At 31.1% G+C, this 24,594-nt stretch overlaps 1 protein-coding gene across 5 annotated transcripts; it reads left to right on the top strand.

The window, feature by feature from the left end:
• The first annotated feature begins 12 nt into the window (after positions 1-12).
• LOC148625572 (RNA-binding protein FXR1-like) lies at positions 13-23,314 on the top strand. Of its 5 annotated transcripts, none has more exons than XM_088569146.1 (17): positions 13-278; positions 4,900-4,952; positions 5,276-5,372; positions 6,742-6,899; positions 7,215-7,277; positions 7,910-8,003; positions 9,497-9,613; positions 10,480-10,647; positions 11,460-11,538; positions 12,170-12,279; positions 13,032-13,118; positions 13,638-13,741; positions 14,165-14,274; positions 15,090-15,221; positions 17,551-17,601; positions 19,357-19,494; positions 19,866-23,314. In XM_088569146.1, exons 1-17 carry the CDS (start codon positions 228-230, stop codon positions 20,291-20,293), a joined length of 2,040 nt encoding a protein of 679 aa, XP_088425272.1. In that variant the 5' UTR covers positions 13-227; the 3' UTR covers positions 20,294-23,314. The 5 variants fall into 5 exon arrangements, with proteins under 5 accessions (XP_088425272.1, XP_088425271.1, XP_088425274.1 ...); XM_088569145.1 differs by having other exon boundaries at positions 15,063-15,221; XM_088569148.1 differs by lacking the exon at positions 17,551-17,601.
• Positions 23,315-24,594: the final 1,280 nt, after the last annotated feature.

The raw sequence follows: 24,594 nt of genomic DNA, 5'->3' as shown, positions 1-24,594 counted from the left end.
AGTTTGTTGGTCGACAAACCTGGAAATCTTCCGAAAACTTCAAGTTGATCAAGAACGCGAAATGTGCTATTGAAGTTTTAACTGTGCATTTTCTGTTTCAGAACCATCGGTTGTTGATTTATTCGAAACTGTTTGACAGTATAATCACTAGCAGAGGCTTTTAAGTGGACTTAATATCAATTAAACACGAGAATCAAAAATATTTCCCATCATTCCTTGTGTTCAAAATGGAAAACCTTGTGGTCGAAGTGTGTGGAGCAAACGGAGCATTTTATCAGGTAAATTTCAACATATTAAATGTAACCATTTTATCAAGGCAAAACTCCATACTGGTTATTTAAACTTTGCGTAATTTCAGCAAGACTGCCTTACACAAGTTACAGATAGGAAAAGTGACCGACACCACTGTCACGTCAAACAAATGACAAGTTTCACTTTCACCTGTCAAGTTTTTAGGAAGTTTTACTTTCATTTTTCACATTCAAAATTGTACATGTATGGGTTGTTTTCCCACTTCTTTTTTTATTGTTGAAATCTTAATTTACTGGCCTGAATTCTAATACAATGAGTCACTAGATTTATCATGATAAACATCAGCATCCCTGTACATTAAATTCTAGTGATTGATAGTGATTTAATGGTGATTTTAAACTCATGTTATTTTGATGATAATCTAAAAGTATGTATTCTACAGTATCATACTTTTTTATTGATCAACCATTTGATGACATTTTGCAAGTACAGTACAATAACTATTTTGTGGTCCATGATGTACATAATTGATCTTTGCCAAAATTCAAAGGAAAATGGGTGATAAAGGGTCTTATTGGTCTAAAATTCGACTGAAAATTAATCATGTAGTGTTGGCTGATTTAATTGTAAATTAAGAGACTTGAATCCATCACAAATGAGAATACCTAAAGACTACTGATAGTTCTTGAATTGAAAGGACTGAAAAAATTGCTCGAAATTATCACCAATATTCAGAAATTCTGTCAAATTTTGTACTTTATTGTTCTGGTCATATTTTTGGCAAGGAAATGGTGTCCACACCCAAGCAACCACTTCATATTTAGTGAATACATTCATTATTATATAGTTTATCATATGTGAAAATATAAAGTTGTTTTTTAGGTATAGACATAGTTATGTGGATGTACATGTACATGTAAATACATTTGTACATGTTTGTAAGAAAAACTCAAAATTTACAATTTTCAGCAGTTTTTGTTAAATGACATAAAATTGTGGCACCATTATGATGCCATTACAATGAACTAATGCCACAAAATATTATTTTTCCTTATATTTATATATTTTACTTTGTTAAATTTGTTTTAAAATGCAGGGTCATGAAATTAGGAAGCTACCCTCAAATAATGGGTTTTTTACCCATTATAGAGATTAAAAAAAAGTTGGTTTTTTTTGGTATGAAATACTGAAATTAAAGTGGGTATATTTTGTGTAATTTTGAGTAAATTTTGCAGTTTAGGAAGTATTCTGTATTTTTATTTCATTATTAGAAAAGTTAGAGTACTACATTTAAGAAGCGCAATATTCCTTCCTTCAGAAAAAATACTTCAAGTACAATAAATATTCCCAGTGGGAATTTCCTACTTATAACTAAATTATTGGGACATTTAAACTGGTAGTCCAGACAATATTTTTGTTTAATATTTTCTACAATGTATATGTTCAACTAAATTTTACCCAAAAGTGTGGTAGTCCAGTTTAAAATCTAGTAGCCCTGCGTGACAGCTGATTTTTATCTCTGTAATATGTCATTTTCCAAACTGCCTAAGTTTGTAATGGGTAAAAAGTCCAGCATCCATGTACATGTACATATATGAAGGGTAGTACCCCAAATAAGGGTAAGTCCTGATTTCAGGACTTGTTCCCAGCCCGTTCAAATCACCGATCTGTGTGCATTTACATGGATACACAAGGTACAATGTTGTTTAAAAGTGGTCACATTTCTTGGTCCTTGTAGCGGTAGAGTGTCTTGTTCTTGATATGCCAAAATTCAATGACATTGAAGCATTCCCATTCATTTTTGCATCTACATTTGATAAATGTGATAAGATCTGTTTTCAAACACACTATTATGCAATGTTTTTGCACAGCCCACTATAGACCAGTGCTAAATGCAGCACTAAAATCTTATCGCTGTGCTATCTGAAAGTTTAGAATAGCATGGACTGTTAGTGCTCTGATTAAATTTGAGGCAAAGATTGAAGAGCTACAGTTTACCCTGTCAGTATGCTCTCCATAGGACAAAATGTACATGAAGATGTACACATTTTAGACAACAATATTTTCTAATGTCCCATTTTTCATGTACATGTGTAACTGGCATGAGTCTTGGTTTTGAAAAAAAAATTGGTTTCACTTTCTTCATTTTTGTACTAAGAAATTTATCTTTCTAATCGACTTGATGCTACATAATAGATAGCCTCCTACACACATCAAATTCTTTTAGGATTCAATCATTACATGACTTTCTATCTTTACCCTTTGCCACTCTTTGATGTTTTCCAATTCGGGTTATTGTAGTCATTGTTTATATTTTCTTAATTATTTTACTGATTGAATAGTCAAATTAGATAATGTTTATTTATACATGTGTATTCATCTTATATATATTTTTTTTTAAATTTAAAACTTGTTTATATTCAAAACAGATATGAATTACATGTACATGTACCAAGTGTATTTGATTAACATTTGTTTTATTTTGACTAGTATTGATGCTTTTCGAACATTTGGTTTGTATTACATGATCATTTTGCAATTACTTGAATGGCACAAAGTTTATATTAAAAAAAAAAACAACATACATTTAAAAAAATGTACTTAATCATTTACTTCCAGACAAGTGTGAAAACTATAGATCTTGTTCTTCTGGGGAAAAAATGGAAATTTTGTGTGCTAGAAAATGATAAGATGATTATTCAGTGATATGTAAAGTTGTTGTTATCACACAACTTTTTTTTATTGAATTCCTATGGATACATGTATATACAAAATGAATATGTGCAGTGAATTGCTTTTAATCGCTTAGCCTATTTAGCAGAGAAAATTATACAATCAAAGAAAATTATCATTTTAAGGGCCTGATGTTTTCAAGACTAATGTTTAAATTCATGTAAGTCTACATGTAAATACATGTACATGTAGATGCCGGTTTTAGTGTATAGTCAATGGAAAGAGAAAATATTGTTGAGAAAATAAATTTCTTAAAAAAAATGCAAATGTACATGTACTGTTTTTGTTTTACCCTCTTACACATGTATATGTACATGTAGGTATATTTTTGAGTAATTTTCGTAATGCATGTATATGTATATGTAGTAGCTGTTGTTTTCCTTTTTGAATGATTATATAATTCAGCTACATGTATAACCTTTCAGAAAGGTTTTACACATATCCTGAATTGCAAGGTTTGCAGTTTAACCATCAATATTCATTAAATCTATTCCATTTTTATAAATGTAGAGAAACATTCTACAAGTATACATGATCTTTAAATTGTAGACATATATGTCTTATTTTTATTAGTAATAATTGATGTAAACCAATTAGACCATATCTATATCGAATTCAACGCCCTTTGATGTGGATTATACTTTTGGGTGTGGTATATCATATCTATTGAATTGTTAATGCTTCTGAATTATTTTCCACATGAGTAATTATTAAGGAATAATCAGGATCAGTGGGTTATATGCAGTGGGAAAAGATTTTGATTGTGGTTGACTTTTATAGATTCATTCAATTAATACCTTTTGTACTTATCAAGTTTGCTTTACAGTACTAAATTTGGTATTACAATATCTTGTTTAGATTGCTGTTCTAAATCTTAGGAAACACATGTTGCATAACTTTTACCCTTGATGGTTATTGACTGATATTACCAATATACACATAACCTTTACAATACAGTGTACTTTTGGTTTAGTCTGGAACAAGGTGCATGTAAATTGGCACTTTCCATTATACGGTTCATTCCAGTTGAACCACAGATTTGTGTCATTATTGGTTCATACCAAGTGGTTCTCTTAAGCGATGGACCAGACAAAACGGAAGTAGAATAAGAGGAAAAAGGCCTTCAACTAGTGTAAATACACCTTTAAGTTAGCTCTGAAAGGTCCCAACAACAAAAGTAATAAAAGTCCATGGTAACAGAACAATGACATTTATTCAAAATCAAACTGAAAAGTAATATAATGAGACACAAGATTTTTTTATAAACTTTTTAAAAAAAAAATTTTAATGAACATATTTTTCTTATGAACTTTTTCCACAATGAAAGTTCTTTTTTTTTACAGTAAAGGTATAATATAATCCTTTTTTTTTTTGTCAAAATTAGAATAGTAATTAGAAATAATGTAAAAAATTTGCAATGAAAAGCAGCCTTTTCAATTTTGTTTGTTTAAGTTTTGACTAGGTTATGAAGACATTTAAAGTCTTAATTCCCAGTGGGTTTTTTGTCAGTTATACATGTACATTTTATGCATGTTTAGGTTTAGGTTTTTACCTGTTTAAAAAAAAATAGGTCATGAAGACATTTAATGATGCAAGAACAAGGAATATATTAATATTTGTACAGTTTAGGTACACGGGTATATGAAAGAATAATCAACCAAGGTTATAGCGGTAATCAAAAGAATGTAATCCAAGGACAAAGACCAGACATGGAAAACAGACATACACAACAAAGAACATGAAGTAACTGAAATCATACATACAAAAAAGAAATCTAAACAAAAATTTCTGACTTTGAACTTGTTTAGCATCTGTCAGCAAAGAACTTACAAATTTTCTAGGGGTGATAACTTTTGCATTGTTCAACATATAATTATGGAAAAGATCTGGATTTGATTCTAATTTTCCTTTCAGGCACATGTAAAGAATGTTTATGAAGATGAAGTTCTTGTTACCTTTGAGAACAAGTAAGTCTTGATAGTCATTTCTTCATTGTACTGTTATATATACTTGTATGTCATACTTACCGAGAAGTTCTTAAATATAGGATGATTATATGTGTATGTATGATTGATGTTTAGCTGTAGGAGAGAGTGTCCTCACTTACATACACATAATTTTTGTCTTTTAAAGTTTCAAGTATACATGTATATAAAGTTTCAGAAAGAGCTAAATTTATGTACACGGTATGCTACTTATGTCTGTACTGTAGCCAAGTTTCAAAGGCATTCAAAATAAAGAAATCCTGAACTTAAATCTTTCATTTCTATAACATATGTTTTTGTTGTAGTTGGCAGCCGGATCAGAAAGTTAAATTTGGAAATGTACGGTTGCCTCCAAATGACCAGTCCAAAAAAGCAGAGTTTAAAGAAGGAGAGCTTGTTGAGGTAAAACTTCTTAGATTTGTCATTTGTGCATAGAAATGTAATTGTGTGATAATCACAAAGTGTATTTCTAGTTTTTATACAGCTGCAAAAAAAATGTTGGTTGTATTAAATGACATCATGCTGTCATCATCATTGACATCTGTAAGACATTTTTAAACCCCCTGCAAACAAAGTTTGGGGGTATTTAGGTTTCATTCCGTCTGTCTGTCCATCTGTCTGTGTGTTCAAACTATTTTCTAAGCAACTTGCAGCACTTGAAGATGTGCATACTGTCAGTAATTTATTTTTGGACAAAAAATGAAGAAATAATGGCCTTTTTTTTTAGCAAAACTTGGCCTCATGTGTTGTCTGAAACTCTTCCTCAATGACTTATAGGATTGTTAAGGAACCTAATCATGGGGTGTTAAATTATCATAATGGAATGTGCATATTTTCAGAAATTTATGTTTGGTCAAAAATTGTGGAAATGACAGCTGTTGGAACTTAGACATTTTCCAGCAAAACTTGGTTTGATGCATTGTTCACACCTCTTCAACGACTTGCAGGATTGCTATTAAACTCATTAGAGTGTTAGATCACCATAAGGAGATGTGCTTATTGTCAGGACTTGTTTTTGAAGAAAAACTGCAGAAATGTTCCTTTGAACATAGGTGTTTTCATCAAAATATGTGTTGTCTGCAACTCCTCCTCAATGACTTACTGGATTGTTATGAAACTCATTGGAGTTTTAGATTACCATATGGAGATGTGCATATTTTCAGGAATTTATGTTTGGACAACAGTTGAAGAAATTCTGGCCATTGGAACGTAGACAATTTTTTAGCAAAACTTGGTCTCATGAGTTTTCCTCCTCAATGACTTGCAGGATTGTTGTGATACTTAATGGGGATGTTTAATGACCTTATTGGGATCTGCATATTGTTGTCAACAAAAAATAGTACTGATGGGTGTTATTAGAAATGGCAGCAAATTGTGTGTCAAAAGTGCTTAGTCTTTCCACCATAAATTGTATCCAATATGAATTGTGCATGTATGTCCATATTGGTCCTTCAAAACCACAAATTCAAGAATCCACAAACTTTTGTATTTTCCCTAATCCATGTAAATTGGTATCCAGGAGTTAAAATAATTTCACAGTATTTATTTTTTGTGTCTAAAATCGAAATTTATGATTCTTGCAACACTTTCATTCTGGGTTTTGTAAGTTAAACACAGTTTTTGAAAAAAAAAATTTTTTGCCAAAAATATAATTTCAAATTGTGGTTTGACAGAACCAAATAATGTCTAGAAATTGGGTACCTCATGAAAAACAGGTCTTAAACAATATTTAATTTCTATGTTTTCAACATCTTTCTAATATCATAATCAGGTTTATAATAGAACCAGTGAAACAGAGCAGTATGGATGGTGGAAAGCCAAAGTAAAGATGATGAAGGGAGAGTTTTGTGTCATAGAGTATTTAGGATATGAGGGTTCATCATATAGCGACATAGTACCATTAGATCGTATTAGACCATTAAATCAAAAGTAAGCTTTGATATAGTTATATTGTAAGGGCTGATCTGACACTGACTGTATATAAGCTTTAGTCTCTGTGGAAATGTCTTTGTATAAAGTTGAAACATTTTTCTATGGAGTTTTGACACCTCAGATTTGATTCCAGTAACATTTTTGATGTGACATAGTCATGAAGTTTGAGTATCAATAGTGTTTTGATAATAATGATGATGTACCATAATGAATGAATAAAAAAAAGTTGAAAATATTATTATTTTGAATGCAAGTTTAAAGCAAAAAGATTGTTATGTATAGCATCTAATTAATGTTTGTTTGACTTTTCAGTGCTCCTTTTAATAACAGTTTTATGAAGTATTCAATACCAATACCTGAAGATTTAAGAGAAATGTAAGTACTGACTATATCTATGTGTTTGGACTTTGAATATAGGATACAGTAATCCGGCCATCCATCTGTCAATCCTCTATTCTACTGTTACATGTACACAATTATGACTACTTTGGATTGAACATGCTTCTATGGATTTCCACCAATCTTGGTTCATATTTAGATTTAAATTCTAGAACCTACTTTTTGTAAAGTTCATAGGTAAAAGATCAAGTTTACATGACCATTTTTATACCCTCTCATCTTTGTATTGAAACTGTTTGGGAGTTCTGTCTTTATTTGCTAAGAAAAGAAAACATGTTTGTACTTTTATATTTTAAAACATGCAAGTCTCATGTATTATTTACTGAACTGACTTACTATCAGGTGATGTGTATATCTGTAAACTTGTTTTAATATTACCGAAAAGTACAATTAAAAAAAAAATTAAATAGTATACACGAACCAAAATTTTAATGTGACACTGAGCAAAAAAGAGTCACAGTTATGATGTGTCTATTCCTTTCAAAATTATACAAAGAGCTCCTTTTAAAATGGTTCCAGATTATCATATACATGTACGTGTATGATTAATATGATTATGCTTTATTTGGTCATGTTTCAGATAAACAATGTTTTCTTTAATATTTTAGATGTTGCGAAGAAAATGCCCACACAGAATTTTTAAGACATTGTGGTCCTGCTTCAGTTGTATATAATGATGAAGAATCCTCTTTAGTTGTTATAGTAAGTATATACATGTATTTTGGTGACAGTTTTTCAGTTTTTATTAGGCAGAATGATTTTATATTGAGTACACATCTTTGACATAATGGGAGACTCTGTAAAATTAGTTTCATATTTTTCGGACTATAATTTCAGCAAAGTGTCAGCCTCGACTTCTCATCCACTTTAAATTATCTAAGGATTTTTCAAGAAAAATATGCATTGACAATGCTTTTCATTAGATTTGTTAGTTCACTTTCAGTTGCTTTAATTCAAAATTTTTGGTAAACTGCAATCAGCGAAAGCCGTCACTCAAACCGGCGATTGAATTCGAACATTATTGATCATTGCTACTATCCTTTATCAATTAATATGATGATGTTATTAAAAACTCTGGGACTTTGAAACCGTTAAATATATATGATTAAACTCTAGAAGACACGTTAACAAATCTTTTTTTTAACTTGGAAAACATTAGCGAGTGCTTTGGAGTCCTTTATTGGTCCTTTAATATGCAAATTTACGGTATGTCGTAACACATTTGCACGTGGCTCAAATTATAATTCAATTAAGGTATTATCTAAATTGCTAATTGCAACCAAATTTGCAGGTAACAATTATTTTTTATTGTATTTCATAATACCAGGTTATATTGTGTACTAATTACCACTTGTAATTATGACCAATTCATCAAACAAATTTCCTGCTTATTTCACACAATGCTGCCCAGGTTTGACATGTTTACGATTTGGTATTCCTGATGATCTATGGCTTCAGAGCCATTGACGTGCCATTCAATAAAAATAATTGAAGTCGCAGACAATGTACACTTTAACAAAAACACTTATATTTATTTAATTCAGAAATCTTATACATAGTAACATTGCTGGAATAATATGCTGTTGAAAACAAACAGCTCAACTCAGATATCCGCTGACATGTACATTATAACTGCACACGTCTGACCCACGCCTTATCTGCCACATTCGACTTATCTATGTTTTTTTCGTAGATTTTGGTCAAATTTAGGCAAATCGACTTACAGTCCAGAAAATATGATATTTTGGTTGCATTTTTCTCAGCCTTTATTAGGCATAGTACCGGTAATGTAAGAATTAGTACACATCAGGGCTCACACTGCTTGGTGATTTGGGCATAACAGTTGCCTTCTCATTTTCCGACATTGCTCTGAAGCCCGGGACTGTACTTCATATGCATAATAAACTTCTCTTTACTTTTTCCTGTTGTCTCTCTAACAGAGAATTCACTTCTACTTGTTTTTCTCAAGTAAATTGAGCTCTGCACATAACTAACATTTTATTTACCTTTGTAAGGTCTACTGGAGACAAACTTTCTTGTTTCATGATTTCAGTATTACTTGGAGGTATCATCTGCAGGCCATCTCTTACAACCTCTTTTTATTAATATATCACTTTTTTTTTATTGATAGCAAGTATCATAAACTTATGTAATTGTTCTGTACTATAAAAAGCAGTAAATTATTTTAATTTCAGTCAACTAGTGATAGTGTAATAAAGAAAGCCACATTGTTGTCAGATATGCATTTAAAGAATTTACGACAGAAATTATTACTGAAACAAAGAACTGATGAAGCTGTAAAAAGACTTCAGGTAACATTTATCCTATCTTGCTGTTCTGCATCAATTAGTTTTTAGTAAAAGGCTGAAATTTGGACTATACTGTTTCCAGTATCATACCTGTTAACCTTTGGAACAGTTCATATGGAAGTTTTTTTTTTAACGTAAAAATTCAGTTATTCAATTATTTTTTTTTATAGAAATATAGTAGTTTTAACCAAAAATCTCCCACAAATCTTACATGAGAAATTCTAAATTTTTCATTGATTTTATGTATGTCATTATTCAGAAATTGTTTTTAGGGTTTCATAAAAATCTTTACGAATCTTCAATAAAAAGAAAGTAACCATCAGTATACTGGTAGAAGTATTATACGTATTTTAAAAATACAATACTTGTGTTGGTGAATGTATTTGTTTTGGCTCTGAATATTTCTTCATGTGCAAAATGTATACATGTATATATTGGTAGGGGGCAGGTAATAATCCACTAGTGCATCGGTGCATCATTATCTTTTTATTTACTATTTGGAAATCAATACTGGGGTTGGTTTTTTTATGATTCCGATCTGATTCCTCATTAGCTCAACCAGAAGTCAAAAAGGAAGTAGTAATTGCTTAAAATGTTGTTTCTCAATCACAAACCTATTTAAGCTTCAAGTGAAATTCACTTAACACGACTTTCATGTTATCAATTCACGTGAATTTCATGTGAAGACTGGATTCACCTGAATTTACTGTGAAATTTATCACGAAGTTTATTTGCTCAATTCAGGTGAAAATTGCATGAAGTAATTTTTCCTGTGTGGCTTTCTAACTATGCAGCCAGTTGACCACTTGCTTTAAACTGTTAAATATTTTTTATAGTATAGTTCAATTATCATTGTGTGTTCATTTCAGAGTTCTAAAGTACGATCAGGTTACATGGAAGAATTTACAGTACGAGAAGATTTGATGGGTCTAGCCATAGGTACACATGGTGCTAATATAACACAAGCTAGACATGTAGAGGGTATTACTGGTATTGATTTAGATGAGAAATCCTGTACATTTAAAGTATATGGAGAAGTAAGTATTTGTTATCGGTTAATCTATCAATTTGTAGACGTAATTAGGGAAATTCATCAAGAAAATTCAAAAAAAGCTTATTCTACTCTGTATTGTCGGTCAGACCAATGAAAAAATGTTTGCTTTTTCCTGACTAATAATATTCACTGTGGGTAGGCAGGGAAATAATTTTAATTTTGGATACAGAATCCTAAATTTGGTTTTAAAACAACATTATCACTGATTAATTGCTTTTCAAAGAGAAAAACTAAATTGCTGAATTGAAGATAAGAATAAATATTTTTAGGGGCAGGGCCATTTTTTTAGACTAGATGGGGAAAGGGCAAACAAACAAAGTTTTAATGTAGGGCTTATACACTGGCAAAATTATTTCACATGATTTTCACAAGAATTTCACATGATTTTCACCTGAGTTGAGCAAATAAATTAAGTGACAGAGTTCATGTGAAATTCGGGTGAATGGAGCCTTCACATGAAATTCACTCGACTTTCGTGTTTAGTGAATTTCACATGAATTTCACGTGAAAAAAATTTGCTTGTGTAACCCAGTTCATCTACAGGGGGACTTCATCTTTATGAATAAAATTAATGCAGACATTTTTTACATGAGGTGTGACAAAAGGACAGGCTTTACATAAATCTTCTACTAGTTCTTATTTTTTTTCACATACCTTCTTAACAAATTTTTAAAAAAAAAAGTCATTTTGTCTTCTATACTTCAAACAGCCCAAAGAGAACCTGTACAATATATATAGCTATTAACATTGTCCCATCAGATATTAGTTATTACTAAGTAAACAGTTATATTTTAGTCTCAAGAAGCTGTGAAGAAAGCTAGGGCATTGTTAGAATATGCTGAAGACACATTTCAAGTTCCTAGAGAGTTAGTAGGTAAGTCTATTTTACTTTAAATGTAGCAGTCTGTCAAAAAATCAGGCAGAAGGTGATTCATGTATGTCAAAAACCCACCAAATTCAGTTATATTTCTTATTCAGAATCAGTTACTGATCACATAACCAGTGTTAATTTTTCATTTGGTTGTTGTGCTTTTGAGCTTCATTTGGTTGAATTTAGTGGGAGATAAATGTATGATTTTCTAAAAAGTGCAGATCTGAATGCAGAAAAGATTTTTGTTACATTGTATGTAAAGTATAGCATATGTAGACTGAAAAAGCATATTTTTTTTTGTGGGTTTTTCTTCACCATGAATCACTTTACCATTGGCTGTGTCTGAATATTATGTGGACTGGTACTTAAAAAGTTTATCTAAACTCAACTTTTCATGAGGGAACAATTGGAAAAGTACAATTTGTGGTTTATCTTTGATAAAGAGGGGTTTGATGTTTTAAATTTTACTTACATGTAACAAAATTGAAGATAGGAAGCACATGAAAAACTATCGAAAATCACTTATCTGGCTTTCCAGCCTGGACATTTTCTGTACTAGATCCTCCACCTCTATTTCTATCTGCTGGTTGACATTAATGTCTTTAAACAATATTTATGTTTCTTTTCTTTGTAGCTAAAGTAATCGGAAGGAATGGTAGAAATATTCAAGATATTGTAGATAAATCAGGAGTAGTCAGGGTCAAAATTGAGGGTGATAATGAAGCAGAGGCTCCAAGACAAGAGGTAAGATGAGGTGACAACATGACTGTTATTTACCCTAAAATTTTTTGAATCTTTTTTATGATATCTTCATTCAATAAGTGTGTGGTATATTAGTATTAGATACTGATTTTTTTGTCAACACAGACTCATCATAAGTTTACATAGACAGCACTGTACATTTTAAAGCAACTAGAGCCAATTTCAACATAGACCTGCTTGATTTTACATAGACACAGTCCGTATGTCTGCTGCTAATTTCTTTCACTGGATATGCTGGAATAACCTTGTCTGTCCCTCTGTCTGAATTTTGTCACAGTAATGGATTGATTTAAAATTTGTTATGTTGCTTTAAATAGATGGGACAATAACTGTAAACAATTTTGATCACTGTCAGATATCTGTTTCCTATTCCTTGAGACTTGCCAATTTTTTCACTGTATGGAATGATTGGGGTATGGCTAGCCTGTCAACTTGTGCAACTTCATGTTTTAGATGTCTTTCATGTCCAGTTTGAATGTAATCCTGTATTAATGGGTTTCACATGTAACTTTAGGTAAAATAAACATAAAATAAAAGTATTTACATTTTATTGTATTTTCAATAAAAATTTGTAACATTTCAAAAAAATTGATTTATGATGTCATTAACACATAGTCATGTAGAATTTTACTATGATAATTTAGAATATACTTTATGTTGACCTAAATAAAAGAAAAACAATTTGATGTTATGGTATCTTCAATTATTATATTTGAAATATTGTATACTTACAGGGACAAGTGCCTTTCTTGTTTGTGGGTACAACAGAAAGTATTGGAAATGCTAAGATTTTGTTAGAATACCAACTAGATCATTTAAAAGTAAGTAAAAATACCATTTTTTCAATTCGCTGATTTGAAATTCATATCAATGTTTTGGACTGTAAATAACTTTCATAAAATGAAACTTAGGATTATACTGTAGATAATTGTAAGGTATGGTCATGTAATTTACTTGGTAAATAAAAGAAATTAAGATTTTCATTGGTTAAGTACCATTCTGTAAAAATTTCAGATTCTTCCTATGGTAGATGTGAGACATGGTAGAAAAACCTACCAAACTAAGGATTCCTTTTCATTCTACATATGCCATATTTTTATGTGACTATAATATATATAATTTTTATCGCTAAAGTGCCACAACCAAGACTAGCTTTGTTTCTGCAACAGAAATGAAAGTGAATTTGGTGGGTTTTTAAAATGCATAGAACGTTTTCTTTTTATAAACACTGCTATTTCATAAATATTTCTGTATAATAATTTATGACATATATCTTTATGACGATCCTTCTTTCTATACTCAGCACAGAAGATTTTGTATCCCATCATATCTCTTTGCAGGAAGTAGAAAAGTTACGACAAGAGAAATTAGAAATAGATCAACAATTACGGAACTTATCTGTCTCACAACCTGGTCCTTATTTTCCACCTCCTCGTGAAAGAAGGTACAGCTATATTGTCAAATTTGTTCATACTTTCTAAAAGGAAAAATATCAAAATAACATCTTCATAACATCAGAATTATGGGAAGTTTTGAAGTAAAGACAAAAGGTTTCAAGGATATCATAGCATGCTAATGAGTTAGTGATACTTTCTGTCAAGACATTTGTGTCAGTGTAACATAAGCTTGTCATCAACAATTGCCAATAAATTGCTAGTATCTTGACTGAATTTAAAGAAAGAAAATATCTGACAAATAAACAAAAATATTCCCATTGGGCAAGTTCTGTTTGACTTAGACTAACCCATCATGAAATTTGCTTTGCAAGAGATTGTTTATTTTTACCCTTGTAACAGAACCTTAAAATACTTGCATGAAACATATTTATCTAATATTCAACTATTAAAACCATGATTATATATTGTAGAGGTAGTGATGACCCCTATTCTGATGGACGTGGAAGACGAGGTGGTATGGGTAGAGGTAGAGGTAGAGGAAGTAGGCGATGGGCCAATGAAAGAAGAGGAATTAATTCAGGTACCAATGTGGCTGCTTATAGAGAGTTACAGTTTTCTTTCACTAAAACTAAAAATGCATCTAATTATTGATCCAAGCATATTTTTTTACTTACTTTTTGCATTACCATTTATTTTTTTATAATTCAAGTTCTTTATTTCATCCCCAGTTGATAAATGTGGTTTTGTTATTGTTTGCCACTGATAGAATCAAATTATTGTCAAAACTTGTTTTTGAAAGATTGAACAAGAAACTTTTACATTGTGATTGTTTTGTTTTGTTTTTTTTGGGGTTTTTTGAAGTGGAAGATTGAAATTAATTTTTCTTTCCTGTAAAAGAATTAGATTATTAAACTATACATGTTATAATTTATTTTAAATATTGTTTGAATGCATGCCTTGTGAAGTATCCCTTTGTTGTAAAAACCGCTATGTTTCTAATCTTTTTAAAGATATGATACTAACTTACCTAAAATAATTTTATAGTTAAAACTGATTGTCAACAATACCTATTAAAATGAATAACACTTCTGATATATATCTATATATTACAACTAAAATTTATTTCTAAGTGATTTACATTGTTTAAAGTGTGCATTATTTTTGTGTATATCAGAAATTGCTGAGTTCTTTTCACTGACTGCCTGTGTCTACAATCTTTGATTTTTGATTAATTTAGTAACAAGGCATGCAAACTTTATATATATATTTTTTTATAGTATCAATATATATCTAGGTAGAAAAACTTGATATTAACAGATGGTTGAAAAATGACAAGGCAGTATTTGAAGAGAACTTTCTTTTGTCTAGGTGACGAATATTTCTCCCCTCCTGTAGGTGATTGGTCAGAGGAAGTTGCTGAGGAAGAGCGTCAAAGGGGTTACAATACAGATAGTGCACTCTCAGGGAGACGAGGTGGGCGGGGCAGAGGAAGGGGAGGTCGTGGCTACCCTTCATACAGAATGTCAGGTACAGGAAGTAGATGTTGCTGTGGAAGTGTAGTGTCAATATCTAGGATGTAGTGAAGTGGATGTGTTACATTTTTATATTGTCACAAGAAAATGGTTGTTACATATATGTATGTAAAATGTTATGGTGTTGTCCTCATCTGTTACCACTTGGTTTCCATGTGATAACTTCAATAAACCATTAAATGAAGTTGAGTTTGGGGGTTATTGCCCCGACTGTTTTTAAATTAAGGGCCTAAAAGGGACCAGAAACAAGTATTTCAGAAAATTTACATTACTCAAGCATAAGGAGCTTGGTCTTTGTGATATTACACTTCAATGTTTTATACCAAAAAGTTTAGACTGGGATAGGGGATAAAAGAGGAAAAAAGGGTAAAAAATAATAATTTATTTTTCAATTTTGTATAAACTATTTCTTATGTCTAAGGGCTTATTTTAAAGTCCTTTTCCTAATTTCATTCTGGTCAGAATCTTGTCAAACATTTCATTATAGTCAGAAGTTCAAAAAATTGACTTACTAGTCCCAACCTAACAGGGTTTGACCTTTTCAGTGGTAACAAGCTGCATCCTGCGAAGTGTCATATTATCTTTGGAATTACGACAAATACAAAGGCATGAAAAACAAACTCAAAATCTGAACCCTCAGTGAAAAAACATCATCTTTAGATGTTTGCCAGTATTATTATTTGTTTAACTGTATTATTTAGGTTGAGTATATTATTTAGCTGCAGTATCTTTCATCATTAGTTATCTCTTTCATTGTAGGTAATTGATATAACCTAGAAATCTTTGACTTAACCAACAACATCAGAAGCATTTTTTTTTCATTGAATTTAGCATTTAGAATAGTCCTATTGGTAGAAATTGCTATGCATGGCATCTTGTGTGATCATACATTGTATATTGTTTTGTTGGTTTTTTTGTATCTTGCCAGGAAATGACAAAATGACATAAAAAATATTCCTACTTTTTTAATTTGTTCATACTATTCAGTACATTTAAGATTTGGAGCAACCTTTTATAGATTTACTTAACAAAATTTAAAATGCTAAATTTTTAATTTCTATTGGGACCATCCTTAAAAATCATAGTTTGCTGTTTACTAATCAAAGGGGTGTGGTGGCTGGTGCCATACTGATATTTTTTGTTGATACAACATGCCATATGTGAAAATCTTGTCAAATTTATTTTTGATATTGGGTATTTTTGGGTTACTGATGAAAATAAGTTTAAATATGTGTTCCTAACTCCAGCCATACAAGCCAAGATTTGGGTGCTATGCTCTAAACCTACCCACAAAACTGCCCTCTCAATTTATTAATTTTTAGGAGGTTTTTTTCTTTTTCAGAAATAAATTACCTACCTATATATTTAGTGAAATCTTAAGTCATGAGTTAGTAATCAGCAAACCATTATTTCTTTTTAAGAACCTTTACTTAGACACACCATTTCCTGGTTAAACCCATCTCATTAAGTTGTATATTTTTTTAGTTTTATGCATCATGCTCTCAGTTTTTTATCAATTGTGACACACATAGGAAATACCTCATAATGACAAAACTGTCCTGGCAGAGGTCAAAGGGTAGTCAAGGATCTTGCACTTGTCCTTCCATCATAATAACAAGAAAATTGGGTATTTGAAAAAAAAATAGATTGGTATGTGATTACCTATTTAAAAAACAGAAATTGATATTTTTCTTGGCAGTGAGTGGCAGTTCTTCACTGATGAAGCAATTTGTCTTAAAGGACCATCGCTGGTTTTTTAGTACTATTTTTTTTGTACCATTAAAAAAATATAGGTTACCAAATTGGAATACAGTAAATATTAGATTATTCATTTTCTTGACCAAAGATTTCTATTTCAAGCTGTTTTGCCATTGGCAAAAAAAATATGTAAAATATTGATTGAAAGTTTTAAAAGGATACATTTGAGAAATATGTATTTCACTACATGTACTATTTAACAACCTCATACTTCTTTAAATATATTATTCGTATTTTTAAAAAATACTCCCTGCCGCAAGCTTAACTGTATTTAGGCTCCTTGTGACATCGACCAACTAGAATAGGTTATTGATTTTTGCTGAGCTGTCGTGGTTGCCAGGGTTCAGCCTGCATAATACAAACAGTAAACCAATGTTACTAAATAAAAGATAGGAACAGTCATGGTACTTCCTGTGTCTGTCAAAGTTAGATATATACCAAACCAAACTACTTGGCCTTTCTGGTTAGTCAGTGGAATTGGCTGAGTAGTTCTGATTGATATATGTATTTATGTATTCATGATTTAACTTCATATTTTACGTGTTGTTTTTTCTTTATTAACACAGACTCCTATCATGACAGAAGACCTCCCTTCCAATATCAGTACGGACCTGATAGTATGTTTTACTTACTTTTCACTTCCGTTATGTACATCTATGGCTTGTGGGGTTTCACATTTTCTACTCAACATGGTTGAAGTAATTTTATGAAGGTAGTTTACAACACTTCCTTGTACTCATCATAATCAGTAAACAAACTTTTTACTGTTAAGTTACTGTAAACATACATATTTTCGCAAGGTACCCAATGTAATAATTTTCAAAATCAGTAAATATTCACAAAAAAAAGTTTCTAAGAATAGTAACTTTGAACATAATGCAAACTTAAAAACTTGGGAAAATGTTTCAAAACCAACGATCACGAAAATAAGAACCCACAAAAGCCCTATTTTGATAAAAAAAAATTTTTAAAGTTAGAAAAGTATGTGCGCATTTTCTGAAATGTGTGAACAACAGGTGAGTGGAAAAAGCAGAATTCAGCAATAGTGTACTTAAGTTTTCGCATCAAATCTTTAATGTTTCATTTAAGCCTAAATAAACAAACATACAGTTTTAATTCTGTGTAAGAAACATGACATTGTTAAAGTTCATTCATTTACAGTCATCTATGTGTTTGGCCTTCCACACTTCATAGTTATTTGGTTAATAGAATGTTAGTAATTGCAACATCATGACGACCACGGTCTTTTTTTTATTCTTATGAGATATTTTATTTTTATAGATTAAATTTGCTTAATTGTTTTTATTCAGCATATGCTTTCTATTTCATTTGCTTATATAAGTTTCTTTGTAAATTTTTTAATAACACTAGAAAAATGCAGTAGTATAATAGTATCTTTTCTGTCCTTGTCAAAGACAATTTGGTTTCCAGACAATAACTTGGCTATAAGTGCATAAATCTTCATAACATTATATAGTAAAGTGCCAGACTACAAAAGGAAGGCTGCTTTGGTTTTGGGGGTGTTTGCTTGAACCATTTAGGAATTAGTGTCCAGTAATAAGATTTTCAAGAAATCTGGTCATGATAGCACATTGTATCTATTGTCACTCCCTTTCCAACATGAGGGTTGGCCATAGTTATGATCCATGTCATTCTCTGTAACTATATGTTTAGTTTTAAGGGTGACATACTTCCCATTCTGTACATAATATTATTAATGTCACACATTAGCATAGCAGATTATCCAGTTACAATATTTAGTTTTTTATAGCAGCATTGTTTTAAATTTTGCTGTTTAATCTAGATTTCATTTGTTGATAAAAGTACATATTTTATTTCAAGATTGATCAGTCTTCCAATCAAGTTTTATACAAATTTTGCATAACTGATGAATTGAATTGTGGATATTATCAGGAATGAATATTAATTTGGTAGCTACATTGCCCTTGAGCATTTCACTAACTTCTCATCATCATCAGGAACATAGTCAATGTTTTTAATGTTTTAGGATTTATAACAGCCTTACATTCAAACGTGCCATCTTTGGCCTTCCCAAGTTTCATTTAAAGTTCCTATTTAATGATTTAGTACTTTTTACTTAGCTCTTGAATTCTTATAATTGAAAATGGTCTAGTATGTCAATTTAAATGCTAATACAACATTGTGAAAATTTCAGTTTCCCCTGGAAAGTAGAACTTTCCCACAGTTAATTTTTGATCTGTGAATGTATTTTTATTTAGAAGAAAAGTTTTCAGCAAGTGTTGACTTGTCCTTTCAAATTTCCCCAGAGTACAGGAAATGGGAATTATAGAACATCGTTACCATCTCATTAAGTTCAGAGTATCTTTTGATATGATTTCTTTTTGTTTCAGGTTCATATGACACTGATGAGAATCGTGACTACCCTCGTAGGAGGAGAACAGATGATGATTCAGACTACTCTAGGAGAAGACGCACGGATGATGATGATACAGTGTTAGATAATGCTAGTATTAATAGCCAAGATCAAGGTAGATTATCTTTACATAGAATGAAATTATTCATTTCAGTTTTTTTTTTACATGAATTCAAGCTTGATTATGAACTACACACATGCTACTTAAAAAGTTTTTTTTTGTTGTGTCAAATATGTCCATGGATTCTAAGTAGTAAATTTGATTGAAAGAATATGAATTACCTCTCTATCCATCTTCAGCTGACCTTTTCTAAGAAAAAAATAATGATATCAGAGAACAGAGATATCACAAAACATCACTGCACGTACAGTTCCCTTTAGGCACTATACTATATATCAGTGTGGGGAAAGAAAACATGTCAGTAAAAATATGTATATTTTTTAATACATTTCTCTTTCATTCTTTTCTATGTTCTACAATTGTAGATAGCCAATCAGGTAAAGAGAGAAGGTCAGAAAGGCGTAGGAGGCGACCAAGAAGGAATCGTTTCCCTGGCAATGGCACTGACACAGGCACAGAAACAGATACTAGTGTTTCAAATTATCGTGGTGTTGCCAATAAACTTTCTACTGCTTCAACAAAACCACAGACTTTAAAAACTGAAACATCTAATAATACACAATCACCTACAGCAGATACCAAGGCTAATGGCAAAAGTTCGGGAAATGGTGTGCCACCGTCTTCTGCTCCTAAAGAACAGAGGCCACCAAGGTCATCAAACATGGGAAATCCTAGGTCACAACAACCTGTGAAAAATGGTGGAAGGCCAAGTGGTAGTGATACAGATTCAAAGGGTGGAAAAGGTAAACCAAACTCAACGATGAAGAAAGAGCAGATGGTGAACGGAGAATAATGCAGCTATGGCCATAAACCGGAACTTGAAATGGCTGGCGTCTGCTATCTCTTCCCATTCATGACCCCAAGAGTGATGACTTAGTTACTGATATGAAGAAAAGCTTAATAAATCCTTTATCAAATTTGTTGACAACTGAAATTTGGACTGGAGATGAAAAATGTTATTCTACCAATTATGTAACTTGTATTTGAACATTTGATATCAGTTCAATTCATTTTCATCTGCATTACAATGAAGTATTGTTTTCTGTTGATTCTTGTATTGGCTAACAAAATGAAAAATAGTAAAAATTTGTACCATAGCTGATTCTTCATCACTTTAAAGGAGTATGAAAAAAAAACATTGTCTGCCCATTGTAATCAAATTAGATGTTTATTGCACATGTTATAGAAACTGATATGAACTGTTTGATTTATATACCAAACTTATGTGACAATCTTAATGGACCTGATGTGATCTTGTCTGAAATTCATGTACAAAAATATTCATTTTCTCTCTCTTTAAGATTAAATGGGTATTGTTCAGCATTCAAATGAGAATTGTGACTAAATAGGCAGCATTACATTCTAATTTGATTTATGTTTTGTGGAATGATGTTTTATGACTTAATACCTGCTGAATGAACACTTATTTAATAAGGCTTGAAATAAAATATTAGTTTAGCAAAAATATTGAAGTATCAGGGAGTGGATGAAAGATGGTATGAAAAAAACCATAATTTTGATAGTGTAATTTGACTATTTGCACCTTCAGAATCAATGAAAAAAGGATATTTTCCATATCATTTTGGTGCATTGAGTTATACTTTCTTTGAAATGCACTGAAAAAGAACATTTCAAGGGCAGATAACTCTGTCAAAAACATCATTTTCTAAAATTTTATTGAAAATTTTCTGAGCAAAGCCAGTGATGCAGAGATAAAATAATGGTCTTTTCAAATATAGAAAGCATCTTTGAGTGAAATGATATTGTCAGATTGGTGAATATTTGACATGCATGTTTCTGATTTTTCCCATTTTGCCTGATTCTTACAAATACTTATGTTTAAATAAGAATTAAAAGTTGTTACAAGGATTTTCTAAACCAAATCCCTTTTAGACTTTAAAATTGGTTTGATTTAGACAGGTTTTTGGTTAAGACAGGTGTTCAGTTTAGACAGGTGTTTGGTTTACATAGGTTCGAAATACATTTGAATTGAGACTTATGGACTTTAAAAAATGACTGGTTTAAACAGGTTTTTCGATTATTAAGAGTTTGGTTAAGACAGGTTTTACTGTATTGCAAATTTTGAGAAAAAATATATTTATGGGCATAAATGTTTTAATGATTTGTGCAAATGAAGGAGTGTAAAATGCTTTTATTGTAATGATTTTCAGACAGGAGTAGTTTTACTTTTTCTGGCCATTATAAAGGAGTATACTTCTAAACTATAAACATCTGAAAGCTGCTACATTATTTTTTTTAATGAATGCTCTTTGAGGTCTTATCTGATTTCTTCTGCTTTTTTCAAATGGAGATTTCTTTAAAACTGCATATTTCTTCCGATTTTGCCAATATCCCCTTTGTTTGCCCTCTTAAAATCAGGACTGTAATGTATATTAAATTCAAAGAGACAATTTATTCAAGAATTTAGATATTCAAAATATGATAAACAATGTATTATTGAATAGTACCTAAAGCCTGATTGAAGTCTTCAGTTGAATTTCTGTTTCTATATTTTAATGGCATTTTAATGATCTATGAATTATTATCCGTCCTTCTTTGAAAATACAGAGCAAGTTTAATTCTTGTTGGGGTCATGAATATTTGTGATTAGTTTGTATATATTTCATTTTGTTTAATTTAAGGATGAATGTGTTTTAGTTTTTAGTGCTTCATTTGTTATATATCTATTTATTTGTTTGCCAAAGAATCATTCTTGCTCTGCATAACAAGCGTATAATATGAACATTGTATATTAGCCTTTGTATTCCATTTATACCCATTTTACTGAGACGAAACAGTCATGGTTTCACCCATATCTATTGCAACATGGTGTTTCAGCATTTATTGCAATATTTTGCAACCAATATTTATTGCAACTTGTTGTCACCAATACTTATTGCAACATTAGAAAGGTACTTGTGGTCTTAACTTTTTTTCCAGTTCCCCAGTTTTTCCTCCTATTAGTATAATTCCACTATTTTTCAAAACATTATTTCCTGGACTGTATTTGATATCTTATATCCATAGTAGTTTTCTGGTAATTATTTGGAGACAAGGATTTTCATGAAGTATCTATTGTAGAAACTTCAACAGTTTTTGACAGCTTTTGTCCGGAAATAATACAGAACAGCTTAAATCTAAATGTGTAGACAGTTAAGGGCAGTACTGAATTACAGCTAGTACTACAGTTAACTTCAGGGAACAGAGTCCGTCTTTCCTTGTTTAATTAAAAAGGTCTTAGGTTGTTAACTGGCCCATTAATAAGAAGATTTCAACAATTCAAGATTTCAGTAATTTCATAAGTGTTTTTAATCTAAGTTTGATAGAAAGTTTTAATCTATTTGTTCATTTTCAAGTAAACTACTTGGGGAATTTCATTAGGCAATTGCCTCTTAATCAGGAAAAAACCAAAACCATTCCCTGAAGTTAACTATATGAGTTGTTGTAAAAGACAAAAATAAAACATCATCATACATGTTCTGTTTTTGGTCAATCCATTATCATGTAGAGTTATGGATTTTTTTTTAGAGCTACAACAATTTTCCCACACCAGCAAATATTAATTTGATATTATGATTTTTATGTGTGTTAAAACTGGTTTTTGTCCCAGTAGAAGTCCTGTTTTGTCCCTTCTCCCAGTTGTTATAAAACATAACATTCCACCAAATACACAACTCTGTTAAACTGTCTACTTGTATGAACCATTGTGTCCAGGTAACATGTGGAAACTGTCGATGTAACAAATCTGATTAGTGATGTTTTTCTCAATTTTCAAATAAAGTTGATAAACAACAATCATCTCCCAAACACACCACAGAAAGGTTGTGATTATGTTGTTTTTTTTTCAGGTGTAGTTGTTCATGAATGTTTATGTTTCTAGTCTTTGTTAAGGTGCATGAGAAGGTCTCCTTTTTCATCTTTTTGTCCAAGTACATCAACTTTCTAGTCAATAATCACCTGTTTCATTCATTATCACATTACTAAACTTCATGCGAGTTAAGGAGGTAGACCTAGGGTAAGGAACACAGCTCTTACAAATCATTGGAATGTTTGTATCAGCATTTTGCTTGAATCTCATGTAAGCATCAAAGTAACTTGGACTGATTTCATTCTGTTTCAAATGAAAGCTTTATAGGCATTGGTGAAATTGAATATGACACAAACATATCACTGATTTTAAGAGTTCTGTCCCTAACCCTAGGTCTACCTTCTTAAGTGTAACATAGTGATCCATGTGTATTTAATCATGCTAAGCGTTAGGTTGTTTATGCCTTCTTGTACAATGTAATACTAAATGAGTGGTTATTGCATGATGAAAAAGGTTGAAAATTGTATAATTAACATTTATTGCTTCCCTGTCATAGCTGCTCAAGTGTTTCTGGACTTTAAGGACTTAGACCTAGGGTAAGGGACACAACTCTTACATATCCTTGAAATTTTGTATTCAGCATTTGACATCAATCTTATGTAAGCATCAAAGTAACTTGGTTTTATACCATTCTGTTTCAAATGAAAGATTGATAGGCTTTAGTGAAATTGAATATGATACAAACATATCACTGGTTTCAAGGGTTGTCCCTTACCCTAGGTCTACCTCCATAAATAAAAAAAAACGTCAGTACAATAAATCTTCAATTTGACTCTTGACCTGCTAGGTACATTCAGGCTTAAAATTCTTAAAACTATTTTAAAGATTGGTTAATCACTAGTGTTTAGACATTCCATGAAGCTTTCAGATGTTTATACATTATATTTTGCCAGATCTGACACCTGTTTGTATGTATGTGAATGTTATCTAGTGTGTGCTTGTGTGTGTATGTTTAAGTTCCTAACAGTGCCATAACCAGAAATTTCAAAGAGGAGGGGGTGTAATTTTTTTCAAGAAAAAATATTAGATGTTTTTTGCAAGTTATGAGAATTTAATTGCCTTTTTTGTCAAGATGCTGGAATCTTTTAGATATTTAAATCTATATATACAGCCTTTTGTCAAGGTCTTTCTTTTATGGTGGGTGTGAGCTTTTCCTTATGAATATGATTGTAAATATACGATTTTTTCCAAAGATACATTTTTGCCCTAACATAAAGTTCAAAAGT

This window comes from Perna viridis, chromosome 2 (genome assembly GCF_037379345.1).
Source record: "Perna viridis isolate PV_CMFRI_1.1 ecotype Kerala chromosome 2, ASM3737934v1, whole genome shotgun sequence".
In the NCBI taxonomy this organism is placed as follows: Eukaryota; Metazoa; Mollusca; class Bivalvia; order Mytilida; family Mytilidae; genus Perna; species Perna viridis.
Note: the sequence above shows the minus strand (reverse complement) of the source record. Positions and strands in the feature narration are given on the sequence as shown.

Excerpts from the sequence above, each read along its gene's own strand:
- LOC148625572 (XM_088569145.1), top strand. The coding sequence starts at position 228 with ATGGAAAACCTTGTGGTCGAAGTGTGTGGAGCAAACGGAGCATTTTAT. Across the intron at positions 4,953-5,275 it reads CTTGTTACCTTTGAGAACAA|TTGGCAGCCGGATCAGAAAG; the intron begins GTAAGTCTTGAT and ends TTTTTGTTGTAG. Across the intron at positions 13,742-14,164 it reads CCACCTCCTCGTGAAAGAAG|AGGTAGTGATGACCCCTATT; the intron begins GTACAGCTATAT and ends TATATATTGTAG.